General features: G+C 41.5%; 1 protein-coding gene across 1 annotated transcript in view; it reads left to right on the forward strand.

Moving 5' to 3' along the window:
* The window catches only part of LOC132815654 (DNA topoisomerase 2-beta-like), a 179,750-nt gene that overhangs the window by 137,731 nt on the left and 16,865 nt on the right, over positions 1-25,154 (forward strand). Inside the window, exons 30-32 of the mRNA XM_060824642.1 lie at positions 766-924; positions 14,985-15,165; positions 25,012-25,100. Coding sequence (XP_060680625.1) covers positions 766-924; positions 14,985-15,165; positions 25,012-25,100 — 429 coding nt within the window. The remainder of the gene's footprint in view (positions 1-765; positions 925-14,984; positions 15,166-25,011; positions 25,101-25,154) is intronic.

Consider the following 25,154-nt stretch of genomic DNA (forward strand, 5'->3'; position numbering starts at 1 on the left):
TCAGAGGCTTAAGAATACGGTAGTGAGTAACTCACTACCTAACTCTCCATAGCTTTTCCATTATTGACAAGGTATAAGTCAACAGTATGATGGAATACTCCCTGCTTGCCTGATAAGTGCAGCTCCAACAACATTCAAGAAGCTTCATACTATCCAGGACAAAGCAGTCTAATTGATAAGCACTACGTTCACAAGCATTCAATCCCTCCAACACTGACGCTCAGTAGTAGTAAGCTTTAAGATGCACTGCAGAAATTTTCCAAAGATCATTAGACAGAAATCCAAACCTGTAGATACATGGGAACGCCACCATTTGCAAGCCACTCACCATCCTGACTTAGAAATATTGCCATTCCTTCACTGTTGCTGGGTCAAAATCCTGGAATTCTCTCACCTGATGGCATTGTGGGTCTACTTACATCACATGGGTCAAACAGTTCAAAAAGCAGCTTACCACTACCTTCTCAAGGGCACTTATGGACAAACAAATGCTGGCCTAGCCAGCAACTCCTGCATCCCAAGAGTGAAAAAATAAATTTATAGAGTGTTTGTTACTAAAAAACTTAGTTTAGCAGGTGATTTAAAAGAGAAATTTATTGCAGTTACACTTGTGCTGAATGTATACAGGGCATCTGAAAAGCTTGTGCCAAATATCTTTGTTGTATCTATAGAAACCTATAATGTCAAAAATTATAGGCCGTGAGATAATTTGGTTGTTGTGATTATAAAGTACATTTCCTTATTACAAATTTGGTTAATTCACAGGTGTGAGAGCAAGGAAAATGCCACAGAGTTCCAAATCCAATGTCAAGAAAGGAAAGAAGAAAAATCCCTGGTCTGATTCAGAGTCTAAATCAGATGATGACCTAGAAGAACCTGATTTAACGTTTATTCCAAGAGAAATCACACCTCGAAGAGCTGCAGGTTATTAATGTCTTTACTACCAAATGCTGAAAATGTGTTGCTAGAAAAGCACAGCAGGTCAGGCAGCATCCAAGGAGCAGGAGAATCGACGTTTCGGGCATGAGCCCTTCTTCAGGATTCCCGAATTGGTTGCTGCCTGACCTGCTGTGCTTTTCCAGCACCACATTTTCACCTCTGATCTCCAGCATCTGCAGTCCTCACTTTCTCCTTTTACTACCAAATGTACAGGATTTCGTCTGTCAGCTGGATTTATATGTAAAATTAATCATGGCAGGCCGAACCTGGATTCCTAACTGGAACAAACATAACGTCCAAAGGATCCTTCAGACGTAGCGATGCTCTTCAGGAGCAAACATTCATATGTAGTGTTCAGAACTATTGCAGTAGCTTTACTCAGTAACCAACCCACACTGTGGATGGCAGGTTTGATGGTGTGTGCAAAATATATTCGCAATCCTTATATGGACCTGTCTTGAAAATGAAAAGTAGAATTGTAGAACATGGATAGCATCTCTTCAATAAGTGAAATTATGCTAATTTATTGGGTAGGAACCAAAATGCTGAACTGTTACATGAAACATACAGGCAAAATGGTGGCTCAGTGCTGCCTCATGCTTCCATACTGCCAGGAATCTAGGTTCTATTCCACCCTTGGGCAACTTTGTGTTTGCACATTCTCCCCATGATAGTTCAGCTTAAGTGATCAGAATGTAATAATACCAAAACAATGGTGTGTCTGACTACCAGACTGGAAAGAACAGACAGCCCTGCTGAGGTTGGGGAGCAGAGAGAGGGTGACAGACAATGTAACAACCAAAGTTAAAAGAAATGGAAGTAATAGGTTCATAGTTTGAAGGTGTTGAACTCAATATTGAGTCCAGACGGTTGTAAAGTGCCTAGTTTGAAGATAAGATGTTGTTCCTCCAGTTTGCACTGGGATTTTCTGAAGCATTGCAGCATGCTTAGGACAAACAAATGGGCATGCAAGCAGGAGGCTGTGTTAAAATGACCAGCTACGGGATGGTCAGAGTCATGCTTGCGCGGTCATGCAGTTTGCTGCTTCAGAGTCTGTTTTAGAATTATATATTTTATATTGCTTCCCCTTATTCTTCTCATCAGAATGCATTGTATTACTTTTCTCTGCATTAAATTTCATCTGTCATCATGTTATGAAACAGGGATAGCAAGCCAAATGAAATCAGCTTCATTATCACTGGATTCGCAATGCAATGAAATTTAGCAATCCTTCAAAATTGCTCAATTATTCCTAACCAAACTTGATAACTAACAGATTTTGGACACCAAATTTACAATTTAAAACAAAAATTAGAATTTTATTATTAATAATGTAACTTTAGCAGAACATGGATAAACAATAAGGCTATCTAATGATCTAAGCCTAATCATCATAGAATATAAAACCCTCACTTTCTCATTGTCATACAGGTTAGGGATAAATTGTAAGAAATTAAATAAAAGAATCAAAATTTCTGTTCAATAACTGTTTCAGTGATCAATATCAAGCCTTCATGAAATTCTTTGATATTCAGTTGTATTACAGATACTAGGAATGTGTACCTTCTTTGAATTCTGAAGACAGCTCCCACACACCTTTGAAGACTTTTTACCTATTTCTTACAGACACTGGTCCTTTTCTCAGAACGTTTAACAAGTTACTAACTGAAGAAGAACAAGAGAGAACAAAACCAAACAAATACAACTTTCCAGTTTGGCAACTTCTAAAGCAAAAATATTGCCTGCCTAAAACCCGGTCAAAACCCCACTTTATTCTTTGTTTACTTTTTTTTAACATTCTCATGGTTATTTGACCAGTACGGTACTCCCTTGATTGACCAATTCAATGTGCAACCAGTTGTCAGTCCTCGAGCATAACAACATCTGTGCTAAATAGTCCACTGTATATCAGAGTAGCAATTAACCTCCATTATTTTCCCAAGCCAGTTGCCAACATTTTGAAAAGAAACTGCTGTTCAAAATTCAATTCTCAACTGCAACTCTGCTCCAAACCAAAAATGAGAAAAATAGTTATGGTCTCAACAATCAGCCTATCTTTGTTTTCCAGATGCATCTATCACAATACTTTCAGGTTCTGTGTCATCTGCAAATTTTTGAAATTGTGCTCTGCAAAGCATTATGTTCTCTCTTATCCATAGTCTGTGTTCTTGAACAGTTTCAGCATCTTGTTGATCATAGTCTGGCCCATTCAAGTCAGGTCATCGTCCCCTTCTACAACCAGCAAAATCAAATTAATGACTTGATGGATAGGCCGTGAGTGTTCTCTTGGATGCTCTTTCTGAGGGTTTTCATCTTTCACTGGTGGGTATAAAGTTTCTTCATGGTATACCTGAAATCTGTCACAAAATAGGTATCAAAAGTCTCTTGTTTTTTTTCTTGGCATTATTACAGGTTCCAAACTTCTTAACTGCAGATCGTGGAGAGTACATTCAGAAGACTAGGAAATAATATAATTCTAATATTTAGAACATTTTCAGTTAGCTTAATATTGATGGTAAGAGAGAAAAATGTTTTTTTTTCTAAAGGAGACATTGGAAGAATATCTAGAAATAAGAGGAGTCATCTTGGCTCAACATTAGCTTGTTCTCTCTCCAGGCATGCTATCTGACCTGCTGTGATAGTCACAGAGTCCTACAGCATTGAGATGTGCCCTTTGGCCCAAATTAGTCCATGCCAACCAAAATGCCCATCCACGCTAACCCCGTTTCTCTACACTTGGCCCATATCCTTCTAAACCTTTCCTATCCATTTATATGTCCAAATGCCTTTTAAATGTTGTTAATGTGCCTGCCCCAACAACTTATGCTGGCAGCTCTTTCCATATGCATACCGTCCACAATAACCCAACCTTGGGGAAAAAAATAAGTACATTCATCCTACCTATGTCTCTCGTGATCTTGTACAGGTCACCCCTCAGTCTCCTATGTTCTAAAGAAAAATGTCCTAGCTTATTCAACCTCTCCCTACAACTCAGACCATTGAGTCCAGACAACCTTGTAAGTTCCTTCTGCACTCTTTCCAGTTTAATAACATCCTTCCTATAACAAAGTGGCCAAAACTGAACACAGTACTCCAAGTGCGGCCTCATCAACGTCTGTACAACTGCAATATAACTTCCCAACTTCTATACTCAGTACCCTGACCAATGAAGGCCAGTGTGCCAAAAGCCTCCTTCACTACCCTGTCTACCTGTGACACCACTTTTAGAGAGCTGTGAACCTGAACTCCAAGATCCCTCTGTTCCACTATACTCCTTAAGGCCCTGCTATTCACTATGAAACTCCTACCTTGATTTGACTTTCCACAATGCAAGACCTTACACTTATCTATATTAAACTCCTTTACCATTTCTAAGCCCACTTACCCAGCTGATCAAGGTCTTGCTGCAATTTCTGAAAATCTTCCTCACTGTCCACGGTGCCACCTATTTTCGTGTCATCAGCAAACTTACTAATCTAGCCTTGTACACTCTCACCCAAAGTTTGATAACAAACAGTGATGGTTATGAGCTGCCAGCATAAGTGGTTGGGACAGGGACATTACCAACATTTAAAAGGCATTTGGACAAATAAATAGATAGGAAATGTTTAGAGGGTTATGGGCCAAGTGCAGAGAAATGGGGTTAGCGTGGATGGACACTTGTGGTAAGCATGGACCAGTTTGGGCTACAGGGCCTGTCTCCATGCTGTCAGACTCTAGTCCCAGGCCTCCAGTCTGACAAAGCATTCTTCCACTATTATCCTCTACTTCCTACTGTCGAGCCAATTTTGTATCCAATTTGTCAGCTCGCTCTGGATTCCATGCAGTCTAACTTTCCAGAGCAGCCTACCATGTGGAACATTATTAGAGGCCTTACTGAAATCCATATAGATTATGTCTGCCCCCTGCCCTCATCACTTCCTGGTCACTTCATCAAAGATCTCTTAACAAATTTGTGAGGTAACATCTTTCATTCACAGTCATGCTGATTGCTCCTAATCAAGCTCTGTCTTCACAAATTCATATATATCTTATCCCTCAGAATCTTCTCAAGTAACTTAGTCACCACAGATGTTAAGCTTACTGGTCTATAGTTCCCAGGCTTTTCTTTGCAGCCCTTCTTGAATAAGGGCACAACATTCACTGCCCTGCAAACTTCTAGGACCTCACGCGTGGCTAACGATGATGCAAAAATATCAGCCAGGGTCCCTGCAATTTCTTCTAGAGCCTTTTGCAACGCTCTTGGATGTATCTGGTCAGGACCAGGAAATTTATCTAACTTCGTACATTCTAATACATCCAACACCACACTACGGTGATGTATACTGTCCCCAAGATATCACCACGAACTTTCCCAAGTCTTCATGTCTTTCTCCATGGTAAACACATGAGAAATACTTATTTAGAATCTTGCCAATCTCCTGTGGTTTTACACATACATGTCCACTTTGGTCCTTGATGGGCCCCATTCTCTCTCTCGTTCTTTTTCCTTTTGTATGCTTAAATTACCTGTTTGGATTCATCCTGATCTTCTCAGCCAAGTCTACCTCATTCCCCCTTTTCACCTCCTGATTTCCTCCTTCAGTAAACCCCTGTATTTCCTGTATACCTCCAGGGGTTTCCTTGATCCCTCTGCCTGTACCTGAGCCACACCTTTTTTCTGGTCAAAGCCTCAATACCTCTTGTCATTCAGGGTTCCCTATTTCAGCCAACATTGCCCTTCATGCTCACAGGAACATATAGACCTTCAAATCTAGCTATCTCACTTTTAAAGACCTCCCACTTGCCAGAGGTCTATTTGCCTACAAACAAACTATACCAATCAACTGCTGCAACCTCCTGTCTAATTCTATCAAAATTTGCCTTGCTCCAATTTAGAACTTGAACCTGTGGACCAGTTTTCTCTCTCTCCATAACTATTTTAAAATTAATAGCTCTCTGTTAGATCTCCAGCATTTGTGGTTTTTAGTCTAGAAATGAGAAATGTCCTAATAGCTTGGATTTCAAAACAGAAGATCATGCTTATTGAAATTCTGCGGAGGTAACTTTGAGATTAATTAATTGAATGTCAATTTTCCGAATTTCAGATTATCCGAACAAGATCTCAAAGTCCCGTAAAACGGCATTAGGCAACTCAGCATTCAGTTATCAGTTAAATGGCATTATGGCGTGCATTGTCAGATAACCGAAAAATGTTGATAACTGGCACTCAAATTACCCCAAATTTATGATATACCATTTATCTGCTAAACAGCATTATGGTGTGCATTGCTGGATAACCAAGAATGTTTGGATAGCCGACACTCATAATTTACTGCTTGTTTTTGGTTATCCAAACAATCAATTATCCGAACTAAATACTCCCCCGCCTGTTTTGTTCAGATAATCGAAGTTCTACTGCACATGTATTTCGAAAGGCAAGGACTGATTAGGGATCATCAGCATGGCTTTGTGCATGGGAATTCATGTCTCACAAACTTGATTGAGGGTTTTGAAGAAGCAACAATGAGGATCAATGAGGGCAGAATGGTGGGTGTGATCTTATATGGGCATCAGTAATGTGTTCAACAAGCTTCTTCATGGGAGACTGGTTAACAAGGTTAGATCTCATGGAATACAGGGAGAACTAGCCATTTGGATGCAGAACTGGCTCGAAGGTAGAAGACAGAGGGTGGTGGTGGAAGGTTGCTTTTCAGAGAGATTTAGATTAGATTCCCTGCAGTGTGGAAACAAGCCCACACTGACCCTCCGAAGAGTAACCCACCCAGACCCATTTCCCTCTGACTAATGCACCTAACACTACAGGCAATTTAGAATGGCCATTTCACTTCACCATTCCTGAAGAAGGGCTTATGCCCGAAACGTCGAATTTCCTGTTCCTTGGATGCTGCCTGACCTGCTGCGATTTTCCAGCAACACATTTTCAGCATTTCACCTAACCTGCGCATCTTTGGTCTGTGGGAGGAAACCAGAGCACCTGGAGGAAACCCACGCAGACACAGGGAGAATGTGCAAATTCCACGCAGACAGTCACCCAAGGCTGGAATGGAACCTGGGTGTTTGGCACTGAGAGGTATTAGTGCTAACCACTGAGCCACTGTGCAATGTAAAGTAATTGTAAACTAGCATTTGGTTACATTTTTTGAGGTTCTCCCAATGAAGGATGATGGTACTAGAGAGGGTAGTGAATTTGTAGACTCCTTTACCAGAGAGGGCTGTTGAGGCTGGATGGTTAAGTATATTCAGGGTTGAGAGAGTGATTTCTAAATATTAAGGGAATCAGGGTTATAGGAATGGGGCAGGAAAGTGGAATTGAGGATTATCAGCTCAACCATAATCCTATTGAGTGGAAGAATGGATCCAATGGACCAAATGACCTACTTCTGCATCTGCATCTTATGGTCCACAAATTGGTCCTACCAATTTACCCTCATCTGCCTTGTTCTGGGGAAAATACTATGAACCATTTATGGCAGCTTTGTACTGCCAGCTGTTAGCTAGGTGCACAACAATATATTATAGACTCTCCTGGTGGCAATGGTGAGTATTTCCAACTATGGCAAATGAGAAGATCAGGTTAGTATCAGACTAGAGGGCCGCCATATACTTGTGGTAGGTAATTAATGAAGCGCGTTTGGACAATGGCATGAGAACGTTCACTAAGTGTCATGAAGAGAAACCCTTCATCCCCTTACTAAACAAGAATCTATCAATCCCTGCCTTAAAGACCTCGGTGACTTGGCTCCACAGCCTTCTGCAGCAATGGGTTCCACAGATTCACTACTCTCTGGCTGAAGAGACTCCACCTCATCTCAGTTCGAAAGGATCGTCCCTTCACTGTAAGGCTGGGTCCTAGGGTCCTAGGCTCTGCTATCAGTGGAAACACCTTCCAGTATTCCAAATGCGGTCTAACCTAAGTCTTTTATAGCCCTGCTGTTGAATTCCAACCATCTTGAAATTAAAGCTAACATTGCATTTGCCTCCTTAACTGTCACTTAGCTTGCATATCAACCTAAAAGAGTCTTGAACTGGAACTTCCAAATCCATTCATGCATCGAATTTCCAAAGCTTTCCTTTGTAGAAAATAGCCTACACCTTTATTTTTCCTACCAAAGTCCATTACTTCGCACTTTCCAATATCATATTCCATATGCCACTTCTTTGCCCACTTTCTTAGTCTACTAAGTCCATCTGCAGCCTCACAACTTCCTCAGCACAACCTGTCCCCCCTCCTATCTTTATTGATAAGTTTGTAGATGGCACAATGTCCTCATACCTTCATCCAGATAGTTAATGTATAACGGTACGGTGGCTCAGTGGTTAACACTGCTGCCTCACAGCGCCAGGGTCCAAGGTTTGGTTCCAGCCTTGGGCGACTGTCTGTGTGGAGGTTGCACATTCTCCCCCTGTCTGCGTGGGTTTCCTCCGGGTGCTCCGGTTTCCTCCCACATTCCAAAGATGTGCAGACCAAGTGAATTGGCTATGCTAAGCCGTCCATTGTTGTTAGGTCGGGGGGTGGGTCCCTCTTCGGAGGGTCACTGTGGACTTGTTGGGCCGAAGGGCCTGTTTCCACACTGTAGGAAATCTAATCTAATTAAGCTTAAAATACCTGGTTTCTCAAAAGACTTTGAGGTGCCTTGAAGTAGCTGAATAAGTTTAACGAATATGAAGAAAATGAATATTGGACAAGAGGCAGAATGATTGCTCATGTCTTCAAGTCAGAAACAGAGGGAGTTATTCAAAACGGCAAACAGTGATCAGCAGTAGGACCACTTCTGTTCACAATCTGTATTAACAATTTGGACTTTGGAAGCAAAAATACTATTTCCAAGTTTGTGAATGACATCAAGTTGAGGATGATCATCAGTACCATACAGAACTGCAACAATGGGGAGCCAACTGCATAGTGATAATATCACGAGATCAGAGCCTTGGACTAATCTTCTGGGGATTTGACTTCAAATTCCATCGTGGCAGGTGGTGAAATCTTGATAAAATAGAGAAGACACATTTCTTGGAAGATGCTGGGCGGGATAGAGGAATAAAAGAATCTTAGAATATATGTATGCATCAGTCACTCAGAGTCCCGCGGCATGTTAGCAATGCCATTTTAAAAAAATGACAAACCAAGCACTAGGCTTTACTTCTGGGGAATTAGAATTGAATAGTAGGGAAGTTATATTAAATCTGTATCAAAACTTTGGTTATACTACATTTGGTGTACTTTGTTCATTTCTGTTTGTTGAATTTTAGAAATGATAGAGGGGCTGTGTAAGGCCTCTTCTGGTGTCGTGATAGTGTGCCTACTTCTGGCCCAGAAAGTTTGGGTTCAATCCCACCTGCACCAGATACATGTCAGAGCATGTGCGAGCAGGTTGATCAAAATAATAGAGGCACGATAAAGAGTACAGAGAAGATTTACAAGCATGATAACGCATGTGTTTCCATACCTGTTAAGTGTAAACTGGATGTTGCTTTTTTATTTGGGAAATGAATGCTGAGGAGTTGACCTCGTCGAGGTATTTCTCTCAAAACCTGTTATTTTTAGTGAATATAAATTTTTGTGAGGAAAGCGTAACTAGTGATAAGAACTGCTTGAGGCCAATCAGACTAATTTTTCTATACTTTGAGCATTCATGTGTTTCATGATCTCTTGACGTCAAGAGTTCTGAAATTAGCTAATTATCTAGCCAAATTCACTTCCTCCATATCAGGACAATGATTTCTTTCATTGCTTTGACTACTTATGTTCCTCCAGTCTTCAGACTTCCAGCAGATATATCACTGAACCGAGTTGCAATGCCAGTTCTTAATTGCATGTTCAACTTCAGTAATAAGTACTTCTGGTTCCCACTCACCCCACATTATGGGATGTTATATGGATCTCGTCCACAGAACTGAATGTAGTGTTGCTCATTGTTTCTTTCTGTGATCTCCGATCTGATTCCTGTTTGCCCCTTTCCATCAATGCTGACTGTTGCACTTCTCTTTGACTAGTTGTGACAAGATATACTTACTTGCACTGCCCTTTGTTATTTTTATCTTCTGCTCATTGTGACTTTTCTTCAAGCCAGGACCTTCCAAATGATGTTCATGCATTTACTCTTCCTTGTGGAGACTTTTGTAATAATGCCTTGTTAGTCCAACTGTTTTGGACATTGTTCCAGAGAATAGTATATCAGAAGTTGTAGGCTGTGATAATATGAAACAATATTTGATGTACCTTAAAAAGTGAAATCTAAATCCTTTGAAGCCACACAATAGGATTATATTCATGCTAATATGTCATCTAAGTGGTCCCACAACCAGCAGATCAGAAAGATCTGCTATCCTTGCACATCCACTGTGACTGTTAGTGAACAATTAAATGGAGGAAACACTCATGAGCATACCCTTCCTCTGTGATAGAGTGTAAAAGACGAGCATGAGGGATAGGCCAGTCTACAAGGCTTCACTTTGAAATTGAATAAGGTTCTTCTGCTGATGGCCCACTGTGCCTCATCAAGACCAACTTTCATGTGCTGGATCTGTTCAAAATCTATTCAATTTAGCATGATATCAATACCACACAGCACAATAGTATCCTCAGTGTGAAAATGGTTAGCAAGGTTAGATCTCATGGAATACAGGGCGAACTAGACATTTGGATACAGAACTGGTTCAAAGGTAGAAGACAGAGGGTGATGGTGGAGGGTTGTTTTTCAGGCTGGAGGCGTGTGACCAGTGGGGTGTCACATGAATCAGTGTTGGGTCCACTACTTTTTGTCATTTATATAAACCATTTGGATGTGAGCATGAGAGGTATAGTTAGTAAGTTTGCAGATGGCACCAAAATTGGAGGTGGAGTGGACAGTGAGGAAGGTTACCTCAGATTACAAAGGGATCTTGATCAGATGGGTCAGTGGGCTGAGGATTGGCAGATGGAGTTTAATTTAGATAAATGTGAGGTGCTGCATTTTGGGAAAGCAAATCTTAGCAGGACTTATACACTTAATGGTAAGGTCCTTGGGAGTGTTGCTGAACAAAGAGACCTTGAAGTGCAGGTTCATAGCTCCTTGAAAGTGGAGTCACAGGTAGATAGGATAGTGAGGAAGGTTTTGGTATGCTTTCCTTTATTGGTCAGAGTATTGAGTGCAGGAGTTGGGAGGTCATGTTGTGGCTGTACAGGACATTGATTAGGCCACTGTTGGAATATTGCGTGCAGTTCTGATTTCCTTCCGATCGGAAGGATGTTATGAAACTTGAAAGGGTTCAGAAAAGATTTACAAGGATATTGCTAGTGTTGGAGGATTTGAGCTTTAGGGAGAGGTTGAATAGGCTTCGGGCTGTTTTCCCTAGAGTGTCAGAGGCTGAGGGGTGACCTTATAGAGGTTTACGAAATCATGAGGGGCATGTATAGGATAAATAGACAAAGTATTTTCCCTGGAGTGCAGAACTAGGGTACATAGGTTGAGGGTGAGAGAGGGAAGATATAAAAGAGACCTATCAGGCAACATTTTCATGGAGAGGGTGGTGCATGTCTGGAATGAGCTGTCGGAGGAAGTGGTGGAGGCTGGTATAGTTGCAACATTTAAAAGGCATCTGGGTGGGTATCTGAATAGGAAGTGTTTGGAGGGATGTGGGCTGGATGCTGGCAAGTGGGACTAGATTAGGCTGGGATATCTGGTCGGCATGGACAAGTTGGACCAAAGGGTCTGTTTCTGTGCTGTACATCTCTTTGACTCCATGATACCTTTCCTCTGCAAGAACTCTGTAGTGGTGACTCCTCATGAGACTGTAATCAACAGACCCATCAGTAAGAAACAAATTAGTCAGTTTAAGGCTAAATAGATTTTTCCCCTTGCATTGGTTGCAAAGAAACATGATAAATAGGAGCAGGAGTAGACCAGTTCCTGCTTAATCATTCAACTCTATAGCCTGATCCCATTTTTACCCCATATTCTTTAATCTCTTTGGCTGAGGTGCTATATCCAACTCCTTTATGAAATCAAGCAATGTTTTAGGCTTGACTGTTTTCCGTTGTAGCAAATTCCAAAAGCTCACCACTCTGGGTGACATTTCTCCTCATCCTAAAATGGTTTACCCCATATCTGTCTGTGCTCTAGAAACCCTCTTTGTTTTGGCCTAGACCTGATAGAATTTTTAATTAGATTAGATTAGATTACTTACAGTGTGGAAACAGGCCCTTCAGCCCAACAAGTCCACACCGACCCGCCGAAGCGCAACCCACCATACCCCTACATTTACCCCTTACCTAACACTACGGGCAATTTAGCATGGCCAATTCACCTGACCCGCACATCTTTGGACTGTGGGAGGAAACCGGAGCACCCGGAGGAAACCCACGCAGACACGGGGAGAACGTGCAAACTCCACACAGTCAGTCGCTGAGTCGGGAATTGAACCCGGGTCTCAGGCGCTGTGAGGCAGCAGTGCTAACCACTGCGCCATCGTGCCGTCCACCAAATTTTGTAGATTTCTATGAGATCCCTCTCATTTTTCGGAACTCCGGCGACTATAATCCTAACCAATTCGACCTCCTCTTATAAGTTAGTGCTGTCATCTCAAGACTCAGTCAGGTAAGCCTTCACTGAATTCCCTGTATATCAAGAATCCTTGACTTCTCTGCCTGTTGCTTTATTATTCCCCTTTCTGTAATTTGTAGTTGTCTTTGATACCCCTCCCTCTTACGCTTTGCATTGGTTCTGATCCCCCTGCCATTTTAAAGTCTTCCAACCACTCACAGAAAGTTCACCTAGAATATTAATCCCAGTCCTGCCCAGGTGTAACCCCTCCAGTTTGTATTGGTCCCACTTCCCCCAGAATTGATTGCAATCCCCAGAAGTCTGAAACCCTCCCCCTTGCATCTCTTCAGCCACCTATTCATCTGATATATCCTGCTATTTCTACTCTGATTAGCATGTGACACTGATGGTAATTCTGAAATCAGTACCTTTTTAAGGCCCTATTTTACGATTTACTTCCTAACTCCATGTAATCTGCTTCTAGGCTTTCCATTTTTTAAAATCTATGTTGTTTGTGTTAATGTGTACCACAGCCACTGGCTGTTGGCCCTCCCCTTCTAGAATGTCCTGTAGCCACTCTGAGACACCCTTGAGCCTAGTTCCAGGGAGGCAACATAACATCCTGCAGTCATGTTTACAACCACAGAAATCCCTATCTATTCCTCTTACAATTGAATCTTCTATAACTATTGCATCCCCCCTGTGCAGCAGAGCCAACAAATTTGGATATTACTGTTTTTTTTCCTGAGAAGCTCTTCCCTTGAACAGTGTCCAAAGCAGTATATCTGTTTTCTAAGGGAAAAAGCAACAGGAAATTTCTGCATTGCCTGCCTAGTCATCTTGCTCTGTCTGCTGGTCATCCATTCCCTTCTTGTCAGTGCTGTCTTAGCCTGTGGTGTACCCACCTGTTATTCCATGTTATCAATGATACTTGCCATCTTGTAAATGTTCCCTGCACACATGCAGGCCCTAGCCTCCCATATGGAGCAGAAAGAGAGTTTAAAACAGCTTTGAGTTTTTCTGGCATGGCTTACCCTTTTAAATTAAACCTTTTGGAAATATCAATTCCTCTAAAGCTCTTATTCCCTGGTCCTTGTTACTCTGGAATAGTCCTCACAAGCTATAAACCAAGAATAAAAGCAATATGCATTCTTGCCTACTTTTCCGAATTTCCACTGTGCGCCAAATTCCCAGATATTCCCTGTGCTTCAATCAGGGTAATGCTCTCTCCCAAATGCTCAGCACAAAACTTACTGTTGTCTTATATATTCCAAAAGCCCAGTTTGTTATCTGTATCTTTCTGAATTCACCTAACTTAATAGTGGTCCTACCAAGACACTCTTAGTGATGCCTTTTGAGGCCTCCTTACCTTACTACGTCCTGAGCCCTTGCTATTCTTCATGCTGCTTTCAAGTGGTGTTCAACATTGTAGGTTCTGATTCACTCAGAGTAAGGACAGCAACTTATAATCAGGTGATTTCCTTGCCAATATTTAACTTGAGTCCTTGAAATTTAACGAAGTCAATATTGAGAATTTCCAGAGCTCTACTTGTCATCTCTGATGCCTCAATTAATATCGGTGCTCTCTGTTTTGATTTCTGTTGGGTAGTTTGACTATGATTCAGCACAATTGAGTGGCTTGCTAGGTCATTTTCACAGGCAGTCTATTGTTGACACATTGCTGTGGGTGTTGAATCACATCTAAATGACAGATTTCCTTACACTTCGAAAATGAATTAATTAAACGGGTTTTAATGACTCTGTACTAGTTTGGTGAAGACAATAACTTGCAAACTTTATATTTTGTGATAGATTGGCTCTAGTTTATGCCAAAGGATCTCCTACCTTCCCTATTATGGACACCAAGAGCTGATTTTGTGCTCCCCTTCGTACTTCAATCCAGATTGATTTTGATATTTAGTATCTTGTAACAGTGTCTTTAAGTACAGTGGAAACTGGCTTTGAGGTGAATCCAAATGTACCTGAATCAGGAAGATTAGTAATAACTGGTGGAGATGTAGCACTGGCACGCCCATAATCCAGTCTGTACTTTTATCATGTTTCCAAACAATTGCAGATCTACAGTTATTTTCTTTCTTTTCCCTTCCCTATTTCCCCCTCAATACATGCATTTGCTTCATCTCTATCTTTTGCTAGTTTAGACAAAAAGTCAACCATCTAAAATAGTGTTTTTCTTTCCTAAATGTTGTATGACCTCATCAGTTTTTCCAAAAATGAATTTATATTTTAGATTTACAGCGTATGCAATATTTGGCTGCTTATGTTGTTAGAGAAGCTTCTGTGTTATTGAGGACTTAAGTAATGGAACTCCATAGGAGGACTACTAAATTAGAAGCATTTCCAAGTTCTTTTTAAATCATCCAGGGGAAAGATGTTTAGTATTGAAATTACTAAGTATTCTTTCTGTTCTTAATCTTGTGTCAGTCCATAAAATAGCTAATTTCTAGTGTACAAAGAATGTAAATTATAAATGTAACATGTATAACTTTGTTTCCCTAGCTGAAAAGCCGAAGTATACGTTTGATTTCTCAGAAGAGGAAGCAGATGATGATGATGATTTAAAAATGAAATCTGAATCTCCAAGCGTGGAAGAAAGAGATGCTGAATTTGTTCCTTCAGACAGTGGAGGGAAGGATGAAGATGATGATTTCTTCTCCATTAAATCCAAGCCATCATTACAGTAAGTATGCCAAGTAATTTTTTTTTAAGATTTCTATTTTACTCCACACCCATCACTGTGGTGTTTCAGGCAATTGTGCCACAGGGAAGAAGGAACAAGGTTAGGTAGAATTCTCCACAGTTGTCATGAATTAATATTTTGTAATTCTTTGATTGAGGAAAGCAGATTTCAAACTAGAAGACATTAATAATGCTTAATTCTGTCATAATATAAATCAATTATTTAATATATAGAATTGTCATCTAAAATTCTTTTGAAGAAAATTTGCCCTGAAAGGTTAAGCCTTTCAAACTTCCGTCACAGGTTGCGAACATATTGTAGCTTCCACACTAGTGAATTGCTTGTTGATTTATTTTTGCTAGTTGTTAGTCTGTAAGTTCTTTGGAACTTCCATGTGCCATTTGAACAATGTCATTTTGAACCACAGTCTGTTAGTCATTCTAACCCCAAACTTGCAAGAGTTAAGTCCTTCCCAGCTGAAAATGCAAACGTGCATTCATTGCTTTTTACCATAGCACTGCAGCCCCATCTTATAAACTAAAGACAATGGATTTTAACATTATTTCATATGTTGGAAGAGTTTTAATATGCTTTCGCTGATTTACCTTCTGACTTATTACTGATATTAATTAGAGCCTATATTGCTGTAGAATTAGTACTTAGTTTTTCCTGAGAAGCATCGGAGTTTTCATTTGGGGAACTGACTATTGAAAACATCATTCTAAAGCAGGTAATGTACCAGCAATTAATAATACTTCCAAATGTTCAGCTCACTGGGACATATTATGATGGAGATATTATTCAGAAGGTACTTGGTCTACATTTTCTGTTTCTTATTGTTTGGCTTATCATGTAGCTGTGACAATTGATATATTTGATGCCTAGGTTTAGTTTTAATGCCCCTCAGTGGAGCATGACTCCTAAATCCCTCTATCAACATTACTAATCTCCTTTCCTGCTAAAAAAATCATCTTTTCCATTCGAGTGGATAACTTCATAGTTTCCCACATATTAAAGTTGTTTTCTTTTTGCCCAAATAACTTTTCTTATTTACTCATGGGATGTGGGCATTGCTGTTTGGGCCAGCATTTATTGCTCATCTCTAGTTGTCCTTGAGAGGGTGGTAGTTAGCTGTCTTCTTGAACTACTGAAATCCGTGTGTGTAGGCAGAACAATAACATTGGTAGGGAGGGAATTCCAGGATGTTGACCCAACAGTGAAGGCTCAGTGATATATTCCCAAGTCAGTATGGTAATGCCTTGGAAGGAAATTAGAAAGTGGTGGTGTTCCCATGTATATGCTGCCTTTGTTCTAGATGGAGTTAGTTGTGGGTTGGGAGGTGCTGTCTCAGGAGCCTTAGTGAATTTTTGCAGTGAATCTTGTAGTTAGTACACACTGCTGCTACTGAACATTGATGGAGGGGGTGAATGTTTCTTGGTGTGGCACCAAATCAAGCTGGCTGCTTTGTACTGGATGGTGCCAAGCTTCTCAAGTGTTGTTGGAGCTGCACTCCAACATTCACACAAATGGGGAGTATTCCATTACATTCTTCACTATATCTCTTCGTGACCTCCTCAGAGCTTATTTTCCCTCCTAGCTTTGAATTGTAAACAAGCTAACCTGTACAGGTTGTAAGTTGCTGAGGCACCAACACTGTTCCTTGGGACTCTCCACTATTATACTTGCTATCCTGAAAATAACCTGACCGCTTTTGCTCTGTACTGTACAAGATTCCTGTTCATAGAATTTCACATATGTTTAGCAAGGAATAAGAATTATAGAACATAGCGCAGTATGTTCTATAATTAGGCCGTCGATGTCATACCAATCTGAAGCCCATCTAATCAACACTATTCCACGTACGCCCATATACTTGTCTAATGATGACTTAAATGTACTTAAAGTTGGTGAATCTACTACCATTGCAGGCAAAGCATTCCATACCCTTACTATGCTCTGAGTAAAGAAACACATGGTGGCACAGTGGTTAGCACTGCCACCTCATAGCGCCAGAGATCTGGGTTCAATTCCCACCTCAGGCAACTGGCTGTGTGGAATTTGCACATTCTCCCCATGTCTGCATGGGTTTCCTCCGGGTGCTCCGATTTCCTCCCACAGTCCAAAAGTGTGCAGGTTAGGTGAATTGGCCATGCTAAATTGCCCGTAGTGTTAGGTGCAGGGGAATGCGTCTGGTTAGGGCGGTTCAGTGTGGACTTGTTGGGCCAAAGGGCCTGTTTGCACACTTAAGTAATCTAATCTAATCTGTCCTATATCTATCACCCCTCAATTTAAAGCTAATCCCCCTCATGCTCGCCATCACCATACTTGGCGAAACACTCTCCCTGTTTACCCTATCTAACCCTCTGATTATCTTACATGTCTCTATTAAGTCACCTCTCAACCTTCTTCTCTCTAACGAAAACAGCCTCAAGTCCCTCAGCCTTTCCTCGTAAGACCTTCCCTCCATACCAGGCAACATTATAGTAAATCTCCACTTCACCCTTTCCAAAGCTTCCACATCCTCCTCATAATGTGGTGAACTGTACACAGTACTCCAAGTGTGGCCACCGCAGAGTTTTGTACAGCTGTAGCATAACCTCATGGTTCCAAAACTCGATCCCTCTATTAACAAAAACTAAAACACTATGCCTTCTTAACAACCCTGTCAACCTGGGTGGCAACTTTCAAGGATCTATGTACCTGGAGACCGAGATCTCTCTGCTCATCTTCACCACCAAGAATCTTACCATTAGCCCAGTACTTTGCATTCCGGTTACTCCGACCAAAGTGAATCACCTTACTCTTGTCCACATTAAACTCCATTTGCCACTCCTCAGCCCAACTCTGCAGCTTATCTATGTCTCTCTCTAACCTACAAAATCCTTTGTCACTATCCACAACTCCACCAACCTTAGTGTCGTCTGCAAATTTACTAACCCACCCTTCTACACCCTCATCCAGGTCGTTTATAAAAATGACGAACAACAGTGGACCCAACACCGACCCTTGCGGTACACCACTGGTAACTGGACTCCAGGATGACCATTTCCCATCTATCACCACCCTCTGCCTTCTTTTAGCAAGCCAATTACTGATCCAAACTGCTATATCTCCCACAATCCCATTCCTCTGCATTTTGTTCAATAGCCAATAACTGTGGGGAATCTTACCAAACGCCTTGCTGAAATCCATATACACCACATCAACCGGCTTACTCTCATCTACCTGTTTGGTCACCTTCTCAAAGAACTCAATAAGGTTTGTGAGGCACGACCTACCCTTCACAAAACTGTGCTGACTATCCCTAATCAAATTATTATATTCTAGATGATTATAAATCCTATCTCTTATAATCTTTTCCAACACTTTACCAACAACCGAAGTAAGGCTCACTGGTCTATAATTATCAGGGTTGTCTCTACTCCCCTTCTTGAACAGGGGAACCACATTTTCTATCCTCCAGTCTTCTGGCACTATTCCTGTAGACAATGACGCTTTAAAGATCAATGCCAAAGGCTCGGCAATCTCCTTCCTGGCTTCCCAGAGGATCCTAGGATAAATCCCATCCAGCTCAGGGGACTTATCTATTTTCACACTCTGCAGAATTTCTAATACCTCTTCCTTGTGAACCTCAATCACACCTAGTCTAGTAGCCTGTATCTCAGTAATCTCCACGACAACATTGTCATTTTCTAGAGTGAATACTGTCAAAAAATATTCATTTAGTGCTTCCCCTATCACCTCTGACTCAACACACAACTTCCCACTACTATCCTTGATTGGCCCTCATCTTACTCTTGTCATTCTTTTATTCCTTAAATACCTATAGAAAGCCTTAGGGTTTACCCTGATCCTATCAGCCAACAACTTCTCATGTCTCCTCCTGGCTCTTCTGAGCTCTGTCTTTAGGTCTTTCCTGCTACCTTGTAACCCTCAAGCATCCTAACATAAGCCGCCGCCTTCGTCCTGACCAGAGATTCCACTTCCTTCGTAAACTACGGCTCCCGCGCTCTACAGCTTCCTCCCTGCCTGACAGGTACATACTTATCTAGGAGACACAGTAGCTTTTCCTTGAATAAGCTCCACATTTCTAGTATGCCTATCCCCTGCACTTTCCTTCCCCATTCTATGCTTCCTAAATCTTGCCTAATCACATCGTAATTGCCTTTCCCCCAGCTGTAACTCTGACCCAGTGGTATACACTTATCCCTTTCTATCACTAAAGTAAACATAACAGAATTGTGATCGCTATCCCCAAAGTGCTCACCTACTTCCAAGTCTAACACCTGGCCGGGCTCATTACCCAGTACCCAATCTAATGTGGCTTCGCCCCTTGTTGACCTGTCTACATACTTTGTCAGGAAGCTCTCCTGTGCACACTGGACAAAAACTGATCCATCTATAGTACTTGTACTATAGTGTTCCCTGTCAATATTTGGAAAGTTGAAGTCCCCCATGACAACTACCCTGTCTCTCTCACTCCTATCGAGAATCATCTTTGCTATCCTTTCCTCTACACTTCTGGAACTATTTGGAGGCCTATAGAAAACTCCCAACAGGGTGACCTCTCCTTTCTTGTTTCTAACTTCAGCCCATACTATCTCAGTTGACGAGTCCCCAAACATCCTTTCTGCAAGTGTAATACTGTCCTTGACCAACAATGCCGCACCTCCCCCTCTTTTACCATCTTCTCTGTTCTTACTGAAACATCTAAATCCTGGAACCTGCAACAACCATTCCTGTCCCTGCTTTAACAATGTCTCCAAAATGGCCACAACATCGAAGTTCCAGGTACCTACCTATGCTGCAAGTTCACCCACCTTATTCCGGATGCTCCTGGCATTGAAGTAGACACACTTCAAACCAACTTCTTGCTTGCCGGTGCCATCTTGCGTCCCTGAAACCTGATTTTGGACCTCCTTACTCTCAACCTTTTCTATATTTGAACTACAATTTTGGTTCCCATCCCCCTGCTGGATTAGTTTAAACGCACCCCAATAGCCTTAGCGAATTCCCCCCCTCAGGATATTGGTACCCCTCTGGTTCGGAAGAAGATCATCCTGCGTGTAGAGGTCCCACCTACCCCAGAAAGAGCTCCAATTATCCAAGAATCCAAAACCCTCCCTCCTGCACTATCCCTGTAGCCACGTGTTCAACTCCTCTTTCTCCCTATTCCTTGCCTCACTAGCACCTGGCACAGGCAACAAACTAGAGACAACAGCTCTGTTCGTCCTAGCTCTAAGCTTCCATTCCAGCTCCCTGAATTTATGCCTTGAATCCCCATCTCTCTTCCTACCTATGTCGTTGGTGCCTATGTGGACCACAACTTGGGGCTGCTCCTCCTCCCCCTTAAGGATCCCAAAAACATGATCAGAGACATCACAAATCCTGGCACGTGGGAGGCACCACACCAGCCATGAGTCTCTCTTATCCCCACAGAACCTCCTATCTGTCCCCCTAACTATGGAGTCCCTAGTGACTACTGCTCTGCTCCTCTTCCCCTTTCCCTTCTGAGCAGTGGGACAGACTCTGTGCCACAGCCCTGTACCTCATTGCATTCCCCTGGTAAGTTGTCCCCCCCAACAGTATCCAAGATGGTATACTTATTGTTAAGGGGAATGGCCACAGGGGATCCTTGCACTGCCTGCCAGTTCCCTTTCCTTCCCCTGACTGTAACCCATTTGCCTTTTTCTTGTACCTTAAAATTGACTACCTCCCTGTAACTCCTCTCAATAACCCCCTCTGCCTCCCGAATGATCCGAAGTTCATCCAGCTCCAGTTCCGTAACGCGGTTTTCAAGGAGCTGGAATTGGGTGCACTTCCCGCAGATGTAGTCAGCAGGGACACTAGTGGTGACCCTTACCTCCCACATTCTGCAGGAGGAACATTCAACTGCCCGAACCTCCATTCCCATTATTCTAAATTCCCAAAGAGACTGTTGAGAAAATAAAGAATAAAAAAAACTTGTTACTTTATCAATCTGGCGCACAGGTCCTTTTTTTGGTTAGATGAGGAGGATGGGTGGGAGACAGTACCTGGGTAGTGTTTTGGGTAACGCAACCACACAAATATATGACTTCCTAGAAGTCCTTCGCTCCTTCCTCACACCTCTCGGCAAATGGAGGCCTGATTCCTGAGGTTAGTCCCTTTTTAATGCGTGAAAACTCACCCTTCCCGGCAGCCCTCGCTTCACCACTCCTCCTCTCCTCGTCGCTCTGGCAAAATGGAGGCCAAATTGTTGAGTAATGACGCAGGTATTCTGGTCCCAGTAGCTGCAAATGCTGAGATGTTCACCATTATTGATGCTGCAACAAAATTGAAAATTCCTTACAGTTTACGGAACCCCCGATTTCCAGCTGGTTAGAAATGTGGCCTCCACTGCTGGTCACTCTGGGATCTGTCAGCGCATAAACTGAAATGTTTTATCTGGGCTGCACTACTTACTCTTTCTCGCAACCAATGTAAAATATTTTAAAAATCAATCAAACAGCGGCCAGGTGCAGTCCCTTATATTAGAAAAAGCATCTACACACCACCTAGTTCATCATTCACTCCTTTATTCCTTAGTTGTACTGATGTCAATCGTGGTGGGAATGGTGAGGAGGCGGCATTGCATTGTTGGGGTGGAGAGAGCTTAGAGGGAAGAAATCATTTTAAATTTCCATCAAAACTCTTGGAAACAATGATCAGAAGACAGATCAAAGGGCTTGCCTTCTGTTCATGAGATAGGGGATAAAAATTTGGTTCTGCACCTTGCACAAATTTTTAATTCCTCTTCATTGATCTAATCTGCAGCAAGAAGGGGAAACTTTTATTACTGTTAATGTAAAAAAAAATGTAATCTAAAATGCAGTCAGTATGAAAAGCCACAGCTTCCTGAGGACATTCTGTTTTATGTAAAGATTTACCAAATAACTTTTTAATACTACATCCTTTGGCCATTTTCCTACCTGACTAGTTGCACCCTGCAAAAAAAAGCTCTGATTTGAATCATGAAATTATGATTCCCTTTTAGAAAGAAAGCTGCTTACTCTGCCCCTGTTATTGTGATTTCCGTTTCTTTCCCCAATGCCTCTACCCCCAAGCAAACCACTACCTATATTTACCTCAACTGCTCTGTCACCATCTCATTTATAATAGATTCCAGCATCTTCCTGTGTCAGGTCTGTAGCTATGTTCTTCTTTGAACAGCATGGTGATGTTTTCCAATTTGCAATTATGGGCTTGAGCGTTTGAAACTTTGGAATTCTGGAAGGACAGAATAAATTTAGCCACTTCTTTTAAAACCGTATCATGATGGCATTTATTAGCTATTAATCCTTTATTTGTCCAATACCATTTTCTTTATAATCTTATTAGAACCTTGTTTCTTTAGAACTTTCACGATATTTTGTGCCTTCTAATGTGAAGCAAGTTAGAATATATTTGTTCCATTTCTCAGCTATTTCTTATGCCCTGGTATAATTTCTCTTACGTGCCACAGAATATATGTTAATTTTTCTTAATCTCTTGTTTATAAACGCGAATAACATCTACAGTTGTTGCTAGTTTATTCAGAATGAAGTGATTTAATATAGGTAGTCAACCATTCATGAGGACGTTTTGGATAGTTTATTAAATGTAAGAAAGTTTAGATACTTTTATTAATTAGACAAAGTAAAATATGCAACCCTTGACAAATGAGGATGACTCTCCAATTGCAGATATAGTGGACAGCGAAAAAGGATACCTCAGATTACAAAAGAATCTTGATCAGATGGGCCAATGGGCTTAAGAAGTGGCTTTCTATTTATATGTTTGTCCTGGATGGGGTTCCTGGGCCTTGTGGTGATGTCATTTCCTGTTTGTTTTCTGAGGGGTTGATAGATGGTATCTAGATCTATGTGTTTGTTTATGGCGCTGTGGTTGGAGTGCCAGGCCTCTAGGAATTCTCTGGCATGTCTTTGCTTAGCCTGTCCCAGGATAGATGTGTTGTCCCAGTCGAAATAGTTTTTTTCCCTCCATGTGTAGGGCTACGAGGGAGAGAGGGTTGTGTCTTTTTGTGGCTAGCTGGTGTTCGTGTATCCTGGTGGCTAACTTTCTTCCTGTTTGTCCTACGTTTGTCCCATGGACAAAACCAATGTCATCTACAAAATTCCATGCAAGGACTGCCACAAACACTACGTAGGACAAACAGGAAGAAAGTCCAGATGGTAATACCCAGAGGAGTGTTGGGGGGGGGGGGGGGGGTCTCATCCAAGATGGGCCAATTTGACCTGTATGTCTCGCCCAAAGAAAAGTACAGAGGAAGGATGCAGCAGCCTTTGAAGTTGTTACTGCTGGCTGTACAGGAGCAGTAAGAGGAAAAGGCCTCAGAAGAATGTAATAAACTTGGCAGAACGAAAAAGGCTAACTGGTTATTTCCAGAGTGTTCAGAAGTTGAACAGATTATGTGCAGATATCAGTGTGTCAAGAAAGACTGGTGCTCTCCCAGGAATCCATCCCTCACCTTAGCACAAAGCTGCAAGTTAGCCTGTGAATGACAAAATTGGGTGAGCCTGCAATGTCAGTGGCACTGAAAATCACTGTAATGCCTCCTTTCATCTAAGAAACCTCCAGAGATATGTGCAGAATGTCCTAGTTGTACTATATTAAGGAGATGACAAATGCCCTTTTCAAAAATGCTGGAGATTTCATGTGAAACTGCACTAATCCTGATCACCTGGCTGAGTTTTATTAGGTTTGAGGCCATTACAGGATTTCCACTGATGCAGGATGCAATGGATTATACACATATGCTTATCAGACCAGCATAAAGCTTTGTAAACAAAGAGGGTCTCTACTTACCCTGATGCTATATCATAGATGTAATGCACATGTACTCTGGTGCTCGCAGCTTCTGTGGCGGTCAAGTCCCTCACATAGCTCCCTGCAATACAGAATCTGCTTTTTAGTGTATCTGGATGTGCTTCCATTTCTTGCATAACAAAGCCTTTAACCATCTAAGTACCAGACTTTAAGGTGCAAAACATGACTTCTTACAAAGTACAGTGATAGATTAATTTTTACTTGGAGTATTTTCTACTTGGTTACTTGTATGTATGATGGTCTACATCCTTGCGACCTCTATCAGTGAAAGGATGCATTTTGTTTAGTTAGTCTAAAGAATTTGTTGACTGCTGATTGGATGGCTTCTAAAGAATAATTTCTGTAGTAAATGATGCTAAGTAAATTAATATTTAATAATCCAGTGTCATCTATGATTTCTGTAAAGAAGCAAAAATAACTTACTTTGTCTCTTTTTTTTGAGCTGAGCTTTTTATTTCCATGGTTCAAATTCTTATCTCATCCAAGAAATTGATTCCATAATTGCGACTACATTTGTATTAAATATATTATACATTAAGACTTGGTGTGGTTGTGTTCGCCAAGCTGGGAATTTGTGTTGCAGACGTTTCGTCCCCTGTCTAGGTGACATCCTCAGTGCTTGGGAGCGTCCTGTGAAGCGCTTCTTTGATGTTTCTTCCAGCATTTATAGTGATTTGTATCTGCCGCTTCCAGTTGTCAGTTCCAGCTGTCCGTTGCAGTGGTCGGTATATTGGGTCCAGGTCGATGTGCTTATTGATTGAAGCTGTGGACGAGTGCCATGCCTCTTAGGAATTCCCTGGCTGTTCTCTGTTTGGCTTGTCCTATCATAGTGTCCCAGTCGAACTCATGTTGCTTGTCACCTGAGTGTGTGGCTACTAAGGATATTCGGTCATGTCATTTCATGGCTAGTTGGTGTTATGTATACGGAGTATTTGAACTTTCATTGTTCAAAACATATTTTGGTTTCCTACAAATTTGTGTTTTGTTTTCACTTCCTAGTGCCGGAAAGGTTAGTCCACAGCCTACAAAAAACCATGAACCAGAAAGCATATTCTCACCATCGTATCATGAGAGAATAGAAGAAGCAGGTAGGTCTAATGATTGTCAGTGATAAAACTGTGAAGCTTTTGTTTTTGGTGGGG

This window comes from Hemiscyllium ocellatum, chromosome 5 (assembly GCF_020745735.1).
Source record: "Hemiscyllium ocellatum isolate sHemOce1 chromosome 5, sHemOce1.pat.X.cur, whole genome shotgun sequence".
Classification (NCBI taxonomy): Eukaryota; Metazoa; Chordata; class Chondrichthyes; order Orectolobiformes; family Hemiscylliidae; genus Hemiscyllium; species Hemiscyllium ocellatum.